This window comes from Hydra vulgaris, chromosome 10, assembly GCF_038396675.1.
Source record: "Hydra vulgaris chromosome 10, alternate assembly HydraT2T_AEP".
NCBI lineage: Eukaryota > Metazoa > Cnidaria > Hydrozoa > Anthoathecata > Hydridae > Hydra > Hydra vulgaris.
This window is the reverse complement of record NC_088929.1, coordinates 37,312,501-37,327,500: the sequence shown is the minus strand read 5'-3', so window position 1 is coordinate 37,327,500 and position 15,000 is coordinate 37,312,501. Positions and strand designations below refer to the sequence as shown.

The 15,000-nt window shown below is 27.8% G+C and overlaps 1 protein-coding gene across 1 annotated transcript in view; it reads right to left on the bottom strand.

The window, feature by feature from the left end:
* The window catches only part of LOC100210231 (uncharacterized), a 232,714-nt gene that overhangs the window by 18,012 nt on the left and 199,702 nt on the right, over window positions 1–15,000 (bottom strand). Inside the window, exons 56-64 of the mRNA XM_065807935.1 lie at window positions 14,695–14,837; window positions 14,244–14,456; window positions 8,932–9,087; window positions 8,583–8,687; window positions 1,806–1,913; window positions 1,383–1,545; window positions 679–797; window positions 291–346; window positions 68–153 (exon numbers count right to left, since the gene is read on the bottom strand). Of these exons, the coding sequence (XP_065664007.1) occupies window positions 68–153; window positions 291–346; window positions 679–797; window positions 1,383–1,545; window positions 1,806–1,913; window positions 8,583–8,687; window positions 8,932–9,087; window positions 14,244–14,456; window positions 14,695–14,837 (1,149 nt within the window). The remainder of the gene's footprint in view (window positions 1–67; window positions 154–290; window positions 347–678; window positions 798–1,382; window positions 1,546–1,805; window positions 1,914–8,582; window positions 8,688–8,931; window positions 9,088–14,243; window positions 14,457–14,694; window positions 14,838–15,000) is intronic.

The following is a 15,000-nucleotide window of genomic DNA, read 5'->3' as shown; positions in this document are numbered from 1 at the left end:
ATATATATATATATATATATATATATATATATGTATATTAGTATTATGTAATATGAAACACTTTTACCTATTCCATCTTGATCAGTATCACCTTGGTCTGCATTAGGCAAATAAATACAGTTATCATAGTCATTGATTATGCCATCGCCATCACTTAAATAAATCACCATCACTTAAATATATCACCATCACATAAATTAGTTTATTTTATTTATAAATTAAAAGTAAATTTTTCTCAAATTGAAAAAATATGTTCAAAAACAATAAAATATTTGGCTGAATTTTCTCACAAATCTAGGTACGGTACATCACATTGATCTCCAAAACCATTTAAATCACTATCGATCTGTTAAAAAACAAAACAAAATAAAAACAAAAAAAAGCTACTAAGAATCTGTTAGAAAAAAAAACTAATTTGAGTTGTTAAAAAGCTGAACCATTTAAATCTAACATACAAGTTCTATTTGCTAATTATTTAGTAAAGTAATTTGTAAAGACAATTTAAAAACAAGTTGACAAAAACTCGAAAATCTGATTTAACACATGATGGTTATACATGATGTTAACACATAACTTTTTATTTTAAAAAAAAAAGATGTCAGAAATATTTATTAAATGTAAACATTTTATATATTTTAAAGTTTACCTTTTCTGTTTAAAAAAAAATTAAAAAATTACTTGATCTGGATTTCTGTGCTTATAACAATTGTCACATAAATCACCTACACCATCTTTATCACTATCGGATTGATTAATGCTGTTAATATTTTTGCAGTTATCCATACTGTTATTAATACCTACAACCAGACAAATTTGACATTATTGAATTTATTTTGTTTAATTCCAATATCTTTTGATTTAATGTTATACTTCAGTATTCATGAAACATTATGACAAATAAACACTTAAGTGTTATTGTATTTTAATATAATAGATAAAAGCAGCATCTCATCTGAGAGTTAGACCAGACAGTATATATGTATGAAAAACATCCTTTAAACTAATTAATTGCTGACATTTTTTTTTCATATTCTTCTTTTTATATTTTTTTGAAAAGTGCTTGGATTTCAAAAATTAAATTTTACAGAAAATAATAGCGCACAATGATGTATTAGAAATCATAACAATCTAATAATGCAAGCTAATAATAAATTCTGACAATAGAATCTAACAAGAAAAACTAAAAATACAAGCTAGCAATATAAAAAAATAGCAAATAGCACTAATAACATAAAAAAATATTACCAAAAATAAGTAAGTTTGTGGAAACAAATCTTTGAATATATGAACATATAATTTGAATAAAATTTGAGCATGAATTTTATTGTTCTAAAATGGCAAATAAAAATATTCAAATTAAAAAGTGTCTAACAATAACATACCATCGCCATCAATGTCATCATCACATGCATCACCTTTTTTATCATTATCAATATCAGTCTGATCTTCATTTTTAATACTAGGACAGTTATCACAAACATCTCCTATTCCATCTCCATCACTATCACTCTGATTTCTGACGTTCTCATAAAATTGACAGTTATCCTGTTTATTAAAAATAGTTCCAAACTATAGTTCATGTAAAATTATCTTGACTGTATACACTAATTATAACTAATTATGCATATTATTTAAATAATAGGCAAAAATATTTAAATAAATAATTAAAATATAAACTAGAGTAATTGTGCAAACTATATTAAAAAAATAGCAGAAAAAAAAAAAACTTTATTAATAAAATAGTTATTAAAAAATATAAAATTAAAATATTTTAATTAGATTTTTAAACATGTAATTATAAATACATTTATGTCTTTAAGATTATCATTGTCATCATCGTCATCACAAACATCTCCTAATGTATCTGAATCAGTATCTTCTTGTCCTCCATTAGGTGTATATTCACAATTATCCTGCAATCACAAAAAAATTAGGTAATTTTGAAATTATTATGTAATACTAATATTAAATAATGTTTTAATTATAACGAAGCACGATCAAATAAAAAAATTGCTTTGCAAAATAAAGTTAAAATTTATAATTATTCTTATAATAAAAATATAGAAATTTGCTTTTTGTAGTTATTTTAATATTTTGCAAAATTAAAAATAAATAATTTGTAATCTGATTAAAAAATAATTTATTAATAAATAGATAATTTATTTTTAATTTTTTTTTATTATTAAATTTATTTCCCCATGGCTGCAAGGAAGCTGCTCATTTTATTTTTAATTAAAAATTTTTTTTTTACATATAACTTTCTACTCTAGTTTCTGAAACACAAACCACTTTTAATAAGATTAGTGTACTAAGAGACACAGTTTGTGTGCGGTACATCCAGAGGCGTAGAGTGGATTTGAAATTCTTAACTGTGAACTGAAAGTTCTACCACTAGTCTACCACATAATAAGAATATTAATTCAAAATTTCAATATATTAAAAAAACTTATAAATGAGAAAAAATAAGTTATGATGTATTAGAGTTTTGTTGCTGTGGATTTTGATACCTTCCTAATGTTTTTGATACAGTTGTAGCTGATTTCTACTGTGTTTCAATTGAAAACTTTATGTAGTTTATGTATGTTTGGAAGTTTTTACAAGCAATTTTGAAAAACCTTTGTAACATTTGTAAAAAAATTTTTACAAAATAGAAGATGAAACCATATGGTATTTTGTTTTCAATTATTTTCCGGTTGCTTTTCGTATATTAATGAACTTATATGGAAAGATAAGTCATTTATTGTCATATTCTACTTTTGCTAAGTAAAGCATTGATTTATTTAAAAAATTTTGCAACAATCTTTTGAAAACTGATGGAGGCAAGTGATGGATGGTTTAAAGATTATTATAGAAGGTTGTCAATTGATATTTAAAAAAGTTTATAGGTTCTATTACACTTACTATCAACAAATAAAATTTTATTGTGCATATCTTGTTAACTAGGTGGTTTTTTAAAACAAATTAAATATGCTGATTTCAAATATGCAAACCATTTTTCACCATCACGCCAAGTTGTAAAGATATTTGGGTTCAAATCTTTAGTATTTAAGGTAAAGTCCCTAATATTGTCGAAAAAAAAGTTATTCAAAAGTATGTCAACCTGGGTCTCAAAAGAAGCGTATTTTCATAGAGATTTTAAAAATGTCATTCATTTGTAATAAAAATAAGTATTTTCTGTATTATTGCTAAATAACATTCTGTTGAAATTTTTTTAAGAGTCTTTAGCATTTTTTTACATAATTTTTTTGTCAAAAAATTTTAAGGAAAAATATTTATGTTTTCTAAAATCTCTATGAAAATACGCTTCTTTTGAGACCCAGGTCGACATACTTTTGAATAACTTTTTCTTCGACAATATTAGGGACTTTACCTTAAATACTAAAGATTTGAATCCAAATATCTTTACAACTTGACGTGATGGTGAAAAATGGTTTGCATATTTGAAATCAGCATATTTAATTTGTTTTAAAAAACCACCTAGTTAACAAGATATGCTCAATAAAGTTTTATTTGTTGATCAGTGTTATTTAAATGAAAGTGGTTTTAAGAAAGTTTACTGATTTAAAGTTTGTTTTCCCCTCACTTTAAAAACCAATACTTTTGAATACTTTATGTCAGTATCTTGGCCCAACCTCCCCCTTCTCCTCACTGTGTTTTATCTTGGCCATTGTAATTCCACATATAAAAAAGTTATCAATACTGTAAAATTCTACATCGTTTTTGTGATTATATCACATAATTTGTTGAGTATGCATCCTGCATACTCAACAAATTATGTGATATTTGCTCCTAGGCAAAAACTTTAGGGGTAAACAGATCCTATCTGTTGACCAGCCTCACACCCCTTCTTCATCTATTAGGCTGGCACAGATGACTTTTTAATACATTGTTTCCAGTTTAGGATGTTGAATGCTGGATCTTCTGGACTCAATGCATGGGTTTTGCCTGTGACTCTGTTTTTATGACTACGCAACTGATTCTGTTATCTCCTAATAAAATCTCAGAGAGGCTGATTCCATCAACAGCTGAAAAATATCAAAGTAATAATAGTGTCATGTTGCGCATGGATGGTGTCCCTGTTTGTACTTTTGGTGTGCATTGCCAAGACCACATTTGGAGCCCGTTGTTATGACTTAGAGTTTATTAATAGTAATGAGATAATTGCTTGGGCTATTAAACACTGAATAATATCTGTACTTTGAGTCAAGTTCTTTAACAAATTTAAAAATAAATAAAGTACCAAAAACTATAAAAGACAAAAAAACATCATCATCACCAAGTTCTCTAAACCTATCATTCACTAATATTCATGGTCTTTGAAGTATTATTTCTTCTGTTGAGTCTTATCTCTTGCAAAGTTCACCAGACCTACTTGCTCATTGTGAGACTAATTTGAATTAGCTGTCTCATCTTGTGATCTTAGTGTTGATGGTTATCTTCCTTTAATTCATAAAGACTCCAATAGTCACATGCTTGGTCTGGGCATTTACATTCTAAAGAATTCACCCATTTGTTGGAATACTAGGTTTGAATCCACAGACTATTCTTTTATGTGCTTTCGTTTAGCACCACCTCAGTCTACTGCCTTTCTCTTTGTTCTATCTCCTTCATCTCAAGACTGCACTCTTTTTGACGTTATTTCTGATCATATTGACCAAGCCCTCTCTATCCATCAGCCATCACCCGAATCATTTACCTTCTCTACTCGACTTATGTCTTGTTTCTGATCCTAGTCAATGCTCAGTTTCTCCACATTCTCCCTTAGATAGTTCTGATCACAGTTTAATCTCTCTAAAACTATTATCTCATTCTTCTTCATCATCTAAATCTCCCTATCATCGTACCTCTTAAAGCTGACTGGGACTCTTTCCATGATTTTCTTCATGATGGCCCTTGGGTAGAAATCTTTCATTTTCCTGTTGACAAATGTGCTTCTTACATAACTTCGCGGATACAGGCAGGCATAGAATCTTTTATTCCCTCTCAATGATTCCAGGTCAAGCTTCACTCTTCTCCATGGTTTCCTCACATTGTGCTGCTGCAATTGCCAATCGAAACTGCTACTTCCATATCGATCAGCAAAACAATTTTCCAGAAAACAGTCGTCTGTTTATTACTGCTAGAAACCATTGTAAAAAGGTTTTCTCTAACGCCAAAGCCCACTATTCTCAGGTCATGAAATCTCGTATATCATCTCAAAAATTAGGCTTTCGTGACTTCTCGAAAATCTTTAATAGCATCAATAATAAGGGAAAAGCTTTAATTCCACCTCTCTTGTATGATTCAGACTTTGTCACCTCTCCTAAAGACAAAGCTGAATTGTTTACTAAGAACTTTTCATCAATATCATCTCTTGATTTCACTAGTTATGTTCTACCTGATATTGCCAACAAACAGGTTGATCTATTGCTTGACATTCGTATCACTGTATCTCAAGTGATTTCCTGCATAGAATCTTCTACAGCTTGTGTCCCGGACAACATACCTGTTATAGTCTTGCAGAAGTGTTCTCCGGAGCTGTTGTCTATACTTTCAAAACTATTTAACAAATCAGAGTCTTGTTTTCCAGGCTGCTGGAAAGCTCAACTGTTGTCCCTATTTTCAAAAATTCTGGAGAGTGACCTGATTCCTCTAACTATCATCCCATTAATTTTCTTCTTATCATAAGCAAGGTTTTTGAATCTTTAATTAAGAAACACTTAATCTCTTATCTTGAATCTAATAACTTACTTTCTGATCATCAATATGGATTGCTAGCAGTATTAACCGATAGGTTTTATTGTGCATTAGATAAAGTTGGAGAGGTTAAGGCTATTGCTCTTGACATTTCTAAAGGTTTTGATAAAGTTTGGCATACTGTTCTTCTCCATAAGCTTTCTGCTTATGGTGTATCTGGTAACATATTTAAAATTATTGAATCCTTCCTTTTCAATCGTAGTATAAAAGTTGTCCTCGAAGGACAGCACTCTTCTTCTTATTCTGTAACTTCAGGGGTTCCTCAAGGTTCTATCCTCGGCCCAATACTCTTTTTAATTCAGATTAACGATCTTCCAGATATTCTCACATCTAAGGTGGCATTGTTTGCTGATGATACTACCATTTATTCTTGTCGTGATAAGAAACCAACACCCTCTGATTTCTTGGAGGGGGCATTTAAGCTTGAAAAGGATCTCACTTCTGCTACAGCATGAGGCTCAGAGACACTGGTGAACTTTAATTCAGATAAAACTCAATTTTTTTCAGCCAATCATTATCGCAACAGTTTAGATCTTTCCATATTTATGAACAGTAATATACTTGATAAGTCATCTATCCTTCATCTTCTAGGATTAACTCTTACTTCCAATCTTTTGTGGAAACCATATATCAAATCCATTGCAAAATTCGCATCTGCTAAGGATGCATCTCTTTATTGAGCCCAACACTTTCTTACTTTATCTCTATAAATCTCAAATTTGACCTTGTATGGAATACTGTTGCCATATCTGGGGCGGATCTTCTAATGATGCGCTTTCTCTTTTAGACAAGGTGCAAAAACACATTGTAAACATAGTTAGACCTGCTCTTGCAGCCAACCTCCAACCATTATCATATCGTCATAATGTTGCTTCTTTTTCTCTTTTCTACAAATACTGTAATGGGCACTGCTCTAAAAAGCTAGCGCCTCTTGTGCCATCTACTAAAATCCATTGTCATGTTACTTGTCATTCAATTAAGTCTCATCCTTTTTATGTGACTGTTCCTTCAAAAACTTTTGTTCGTCTAGTTTTTTTTCCTGATTCATATAAGTTGCAATCCTTTAAGTCGTCTGTCAATGGTTATCTTGCTCTACAATCTTTATCTTTTCTCTTCCAGTAACTTCTAACTTTAATTAGTGTTTGCTTGCAGCCTTGTTGGAAGGGAAGATATTTAACAAATTTTCAAGCAAAATTAACTGCTCCTTGATGATTGTGGAAACACATAGAACTTAAGTTTCAAATTTTTTTTTATCAATATTAATCTATATATTAACTAGATACTAATTTAAAATTAATTAAATACAAACTAATGTGATAACTGCAGCTTATAGTATGTCAATATATGTGTATATATATATGTATATATATATATATATATATATATATATATATATATATACATATATATATATATATATATATATATATATATATATATATATATATATATATATATATATATATATATATATATATATATATATGTATGTATATATATATATTTTTTTTAGATTATTCACCTCCCCAAGGCCCGAGGGGGGCCACTACAGTCGAGGAGGCTACTCATTTTTTTTTTGTGTTTTTTTTTTTTTTTTTTTTTTTAGTTGTTATTCGTGGTGCAACCCTCTCTCAACTCTTAAACTCCGAAACACGAACCTTGCCGAGCAAGGTCGCTGCGCGGAGAAACTAAGTTGAGCGCTCTTACCACTACACCACTACCGCATATATATATATATATATATATATATATATATATATATATATATATATATATATATATATATATATATATATATGTATATATGTATATATAAATATATATATATATATACATATTGTGTAACCGTTTTAGCACTCTTTTTTTACTGATTATGAAATATTTTCTTGTTAATACAAGTTAATCTAAATGATAAAGTTAATTTTTTTAAATGACTTATAAGTTCAAGTTACATATATGAATATATTACATATATTAGTATTAAAAATATACATTAGGGAGTAATTATAAATTACAAAACACTGCTTGGTTCTATGATTTTTTGGGTTTTAGGTTAAATTCCAAAGACTTGAATTTGAATTTCGAAAAGTTTTTCTTCAGATTCTATTAATATGCATATATCTTTGTGGTAGCAGTAGAGTGCTTGCTTCATAAGCGAGAGGTTCCGAGTTCGATTCCCACCATGTCCCTGGTAGTACCGCGCTCAACTTGTTTCTCTGCACAGTGGCCTTGTTCGTCAAGGTTGGTGTTTGGAAGTTATAGAGTTGGGAGAGGGTTTTAACCACAAGTAGCCTCCTCATCTGTAGTGGCCTTCTTGGCCTTGGGGAGGTGAAATACAAAAAAAAAAAAATAATAATAGTAATAAAAGTTATGCATATAAATGATATATATAAACTTTTACTAAAATAATTGAATGTTATAATGAATGTTTAAATTTTATTTAAATATTTTCATCAATTGAAAACATATATACTTAAAATAATATGCTAATGCATTTTTAAAAAATTTAAAAAACAGAAAAACAACAAAAAAAGTTAAAAAGCAGCTGTTTTCTGCTTTATAAACTAATTAAACACTGATCTTTAATCTATCGATAAATTGTTTTAAAATAAAACTAAAATTTTTTTTTTTGAATTATTTCAAAAATTATTCCTTTTTAAAAAGAGACCATTTTTCTTTAAAACTACAATGACATCTCATATAATTTAGTTTAATCAACTGATAAATATTAATAAACAATAAGGCACCTACATACACACTAATTTTTTAAAAACTAAGTTTTTAAAAGTGTAATACTAACATTATAAAATAAGAAAATAAAATTTTCCTAACAAAAAATTTCTTACTTCCTTGCAAGCAAATGAAGTACATGCTGCACCATATGTAGTAACACCATCATAATCATGATCTGCACCACAAACAATACCATCTCCAGCAAAACCATCATTACACTAAATGTTTGCAAATGATTAAATTTTATTTTTGATTTGTTTTTATCTTACTTTAAATAATTATTTATACTAATTAATACTAATTTATATTAATTTATATTAATTAATACTAATTTGACAAAATATTCCTTTCCATACAAATTTAATCAAAGCAATAAAGATCCTAATCACACAAACAAAAGTATTTACAATAAACTAAAAACTTGAACAAAAGTCTTTACTTAATGGTGCTGAGAACTATTACCTTGCAGTAAAAGAGCTTGGATCCAAGTGGTATGCATGTACCATTTACAAGGTTGCAGTTATTGGTTTTGTTAGAAGCACAATAATTTCCTGGCTTGCAGCCAATATATCCGTTCCCAACAAATCCTGGATTACATTTTCCACAAAAATAGCTGCCCTAAAATATGTTTTTATCATAAATCATAAAAATTTTAAAAATCACATAAATCATAAATGTATAGTATATAAAGAATATAAACAATAATAAATATAGAAGCACATAATGCATAAGTAAGTACCTAATACGTAAATGTAACTTTAAATTATGACACTTATTCTTTTTTTTTTAATGTAATTATAAAAAATAATTATTACACTTAAATTTAATTCTTGTTTAGTTTAAATATAATGCAGTTATTTTGCTTGTTTTTTGTTCATTAAAGTTGTATGTACAATTCGCTCAGCATATAGGGAAGGATGATATGATTTAATACAAACATGTTGGATTGAATTTCTTTTGACAATGTTGCACTGTTACAGAAAGGTTTGCTAACAACTAACAATTACCTCAATGATTCCATGTACAACAAACTTACTTCTCAACTGTTCAATTATACTTTAAGACTTTTAACTTTTAATAATTATTCTAATTTGAATAAGCATCACATGCACTTGCAGACCAGGAATGATTTAGGTATGAAAATGATTTAGGTATTAAAATGCAGTTTAAATTCTAATACGGAAATTGCAATCCATTAAGAACACCATATATCATTTGAGTATTTTGACTTAGCATAGATTATTTTATGTCCTGGACAAAAACTAGTGCTTTGGATAGTTTTATCATTAAAAATAAATTTTCTGAAACCTCTGAACTTTTATGTCTCATTTCAATACTTCATTTCAGTACTTTTAACAATAATTGTAATCTGTGTACAGTAATTATGTCAAAGTATTCTTGAAGTGACCATGGCTGGGGTAGGTCTTTCTTTAGCTAATAAATCTAATAAGGGTTTATGATCTGTCACCAAAGTAAAAAACCATTCATATAAATACTTATTAAACATAGCCAGAGTTTATCTGAAGACCATTTTTAAAATTTTGCTTTTGTTAGTGTTTACCCAGCAATTTTTTTTTTCCAAAGCCATGAACAATTTTAAAATTTTTAGGTCTGAAATAGCGCCTACATTCTTTCAAAGCCAATTTTGGGAATAAATCTACCATATTATTTGCTGGTATTACGTCAAAATTAAATACAGTGTATAATAGTGTGACTGTATATTAGTTAAACATAGTGTATATTAATGTGATACTATTACTGTTTTCTCATTAAACTTTATTAATATCATGAATTGTCATCTAAGAGTAATTTAATAAAAAATAATTAAATAGTTAAAGAAATTTATTAAAAAGGTCAATAACAAAAAATTACCTTATAGAAATTAGACAAAATTCTTATTAGAAATATTGAAGAACTTGTATGATGCTTTTTAAATCAGCAAAAATTTTAAACTTTTATTTAAAGATAAAATTAGCTTAACTATCATTGTAAAGTAATTTTGTTCAATTTTCTATTTTAGTTATAAATATATTTCCATAAATATTGCTTCATAAGTGTTAAGGGAGCATCAAAAAGAAAGGCAAACAACTTTATAGACCATATGCGCAAAAAAATCAAGGGAACTGCTAGTTTTAGCTTCTGCATACATATAATAAACAAAAATCTAAGCCAACTTCATAACTATTCCAGAGGTTCTGCACAATTTAGGCTACAATCTTCATCTACTTGGCACATGTCTTGCACTGCTATCAAGAATTTTTATGCAAATAATAACAAAAAATTTAGAATCTGAAACTTGTCTTGCTGTCAGTATCTAAAATTGACATCACAAAGAAATTAAAAGCAGTTGTCAGTGCTTTTAAAAGAGGAAATCTACTACCGATTTTCTTATGCCATTTAATATCCTTGATAAAAATAAAAAAATGAAGAATGAAGAACAGATCTTTTATGATCATCAAATGGCAGATAAAAAGAGCTTTGTATCAACCTTCAAAACAGTTGTAGAGCATCCTGCTAACAGGCAGTTGGTAAAAATTTGGAAAAGCTGGTAAAAGGTTGTAAGTCATAATCTGGTTAAACTTAAGGCAGACTTGTCTATTCAACCACTCTTTATCTTACAATTTCATGGAAAAGCTGTAGCACTATATGATTAAGGCATTAATAATATGGAGTGTACAGTCATTGCCATTCAGTCAAAAGGATCAATATTTTAGTGCATTGGCCTCAAAAAATTAAATACTAGAGAAAACTCCAAAAATCTAGCAGCTATGATAAAGGAAACATTACTAAAATATGATGTTGCTGTCAATATAAGGTATATATTTATATTATTTATTTTTAAATGCATATGATTTAATAAATGACTGAATTTTATTTCAGGTGTATCTTATAATAGTTCTGGTTGAATAATAGGGATCTAAGCTATTTAATAGACCTTATTCCTTATTCTGGGTGCAACGAACACATTTTGGACCGCATTTTTGGAAAACAATTGGAAAAATCTAAAGGAAACTACATCAGGCTGTATTAAAGCCCAAGAAACTTTGACCAGACATTTTCTACTGGTCAAAGTCTCATTCAAAAATGTCCATAGATCAAATAAAGTAGCTGAAAAAGATTCAATATTTACTTCAACATTTTTTAAAACTTGATATAAAAGTTTATATATAAATATACCTTATGGATCAGACAAAAAAAAAAGTAATAATAGAAAATGCAAGGGTGATGACTTTTTGATTTTTTTCCTTGCATATTATTTCTCATATATATATATATATATATATATATATATATATATATATATATATATATATATATATATATATATATATATTCTCAAATATTATCCTGTAGCACGATGAATGAACTTTTGCCTCTTAATGACTAAAATGACGTTTATTCCATTAAAATATTGAAAAAGATCACGCACAAACCACTTTGAAATGTTATTTATGTTGGCATTTTAGCATTTTATGTAATTGTATTAACAATATATATATATATATATATATATATATATATATATATATATATATATATATACTGTATATAACATAAGTCATGAAACCGATTTGTGCAATAATTTATGTAGCAGAAAAATGTATAGAATTTTCCAGAACACCAAAAAATAAATTGTGGCAATTTATGAAGCACCCTTGAGCGAATGGAGTCGCATGCCAGAAAGCGGATCAGGTTGCATAAAATCTGTTCATTCATTTCTTACTCATGGGCTGACCATTGGTTCAGCAGTTAACTGTTCTGGGTTGAAGATTTTGAAGAACTATCTGAAGCTCTAAATGACTACCCAAAAGCTCTCAACTGCTTGAAAACCCACTGGAAAACAGATGACTCTCCAATCAACATCGCCCAAAGCAACCAGTGCTGCAAGCATGCTATCAAAGTTATGCAAGAATTGCACAACTCCTGCCGCAACAAGGACAACATCCCACTGAGATTCATCCTCTTTAATGACATTATCGTGAATATTTGACTTCCTTGTGCGTTTGATGATCCTATATAATGTTGTATGCATGTGACTCTACAGCTTGTGTTCAATTTTGTATCTGCTTACAGTGACTTCAAAAATTTGGCTAAAAAGCTAATAAATAAAATTCTTAAAATCATTTTGAGCGTGAGGTTTTTTTTATCAAATTGCCTTGAATGTGATATTTTATTTAATTTTAAATGAAAGCTCATTAAATTATGATACAGGGAAACGAGGTTGTATAAAAGTCATCACCCTAATATATATATATATATATATATATATATATATATATATATATATATATATATATATATATACATATATATATATATATATACACATATATATAGAATCTTTTCAGCAGCGAATGTTTTGAATACAAAGATAATTAATCACTACCATAAAATGTTATACTTGATGGTATCACATCTCTGATTTAGTAAGATGGTAAAATCAGATTATAAAACTAGCCATTCATTTGGGTTCTAAAGCATCACTGTTAAAAGAGTAGATTTTCATTCCCCCATAACCAGGGAATGTTTTTTTCAAAAAGACTATGGAGTAGCTCTACCACTATTGCTAGGTTTGACAAATGTCTATGATAACAGCTAATCATTCCAAGAAAAAGCATTTGAGTAATGTGTCCAATAGAAAAAGCATTTGAGTAATGTGTCCAATAGAAAAAGCATTTGAGTAATGTGTCCAATAGAAAAAGCATTTGAGTAATGTGTCCAATAGTTAAGAAGTATTTATAGCTAAAACTAAGCTTTTCTTTATGTTGTATATTTCCATTCTTTGTTAATTTAATACACAGGTATTTCCAACAAACATTTTCTTTACTTTAAATTCAGTCCTAAATTTTCCACGAATTCTTTTGATATTTCTAATAATGTAAATTGTACAGGTTATACTTTACAAAAACTATGGTTTCACACTTGATACTTGTGCATGCTACTGTGTCTTTTACTGTTCCTAGCAGATTTTGGAAGACTGCAAGGTGTTTTTTAATTTCTGTCATTGATGTTTTAAAACATAATTTGATAAATTTAGATTTGAGTAAAATAGCCATTGTCAATTAAATTTTGTTTTTCTTAGTCAATCTTTTTAGTTAAATCATATTTAATAAATTAGTATGTCAACTAATTTTAACATCAAAAATTTAAAACTCAACCTTTCCATTTGGTGCAACTATGTCTTAAGTAAACGTCAGCAAAAAGAATTTTGATGAATGCATTTTTTCAATAAAACCTTTATTTATTAACTTATAAATTTTATGATTCACTGACACCCCGGTGTAAGTAGTGTTTTCAAGTTTTAATCTTTTAAAATTAATTTTTTTATTAATATGGAAATATTTAATAACATCAACATATAGTTACTGTTATTTATTTATTATTAACATTTTAATAATAACTATGTATTTTTTTTATAATAGATTGTGCTCTGTTTACTATCCCAAGATGTTATAACTGAGTATCTTCATAATAGAAGTAGTAATAATCTTCATAATAGAAGTAGTAATAATCTTCATAATAGAAGTAGTAATTTTTTTTACATTATTCATTAACTAATAGCTAACATGAAATAATTTTATTCTTGGTACAATTTAGAAAGACCTTTAGAAAGACCTTGTACCCTTTCTTGGTACTTTTTACTAAGAGCTTTTAAAAAAAAGTTTATAAAAAAAGTAGGGTGAATAACATAGACCTAACATAACCCATTAGTATTATGACTATATAAATTTATATAAGATAATTTTTTCAATATATTTTTAATATTAACATACTATTGTGTTAGTGCATATAGAGTTTTTATCACATATATTGGTACCAAAAGCACATTCATCAATATCATCACATATTTGTTTATTATTTTCAGCATGTTCTAAGCCAACTCCAGCCGATGTTGTACCATTGTATCCTGGTGGACAACCTGTACATCTGTAACCAGGCACCATGTTAACACATTTGGTGTAATTCGAACAAGGGTTCATAATGCACTGTAAAAGCAAACAAAAAGACAATCTCTAAGCTTCAAGTTTATTATTTAAGTGTAAAACCATAATCAAGCAATAAAACTAAAACTAAAAAAAAGTAAAAAATGAATTCAAAAATTTTGCTTTTGTTTGCAAAAAAAAAAAAATATAAGAAGTTTAAGTTTAAAAAAATATAAGATAATAAAATAAATTTCTAATTATAACTATTATTCAGTCATGTGCGATTTTTGTGGTTACTTACCTCATTTATATCAATGCATCCATTTTTATCATCTTTATCAAAACCTTTAGGGCACAAACCACAATAAAAATCTGGGAAACCTTCCTCATTTACAAAATTATGACAGCTTACACCTTCAAAACATGGATTACTTTCACATGCACCTGTTTTTTATTACATAAAACTTATATAAAATATAACAATTTCATAAGTAATTAAAAATACAAATACATACAGGTAAAAGTTTTACAGGAAGTTTACTAATTTTAGTAAAACAAATTTAATTAAATTACTTTAAATTAAATCTTATCTTATATTAAGTAACTT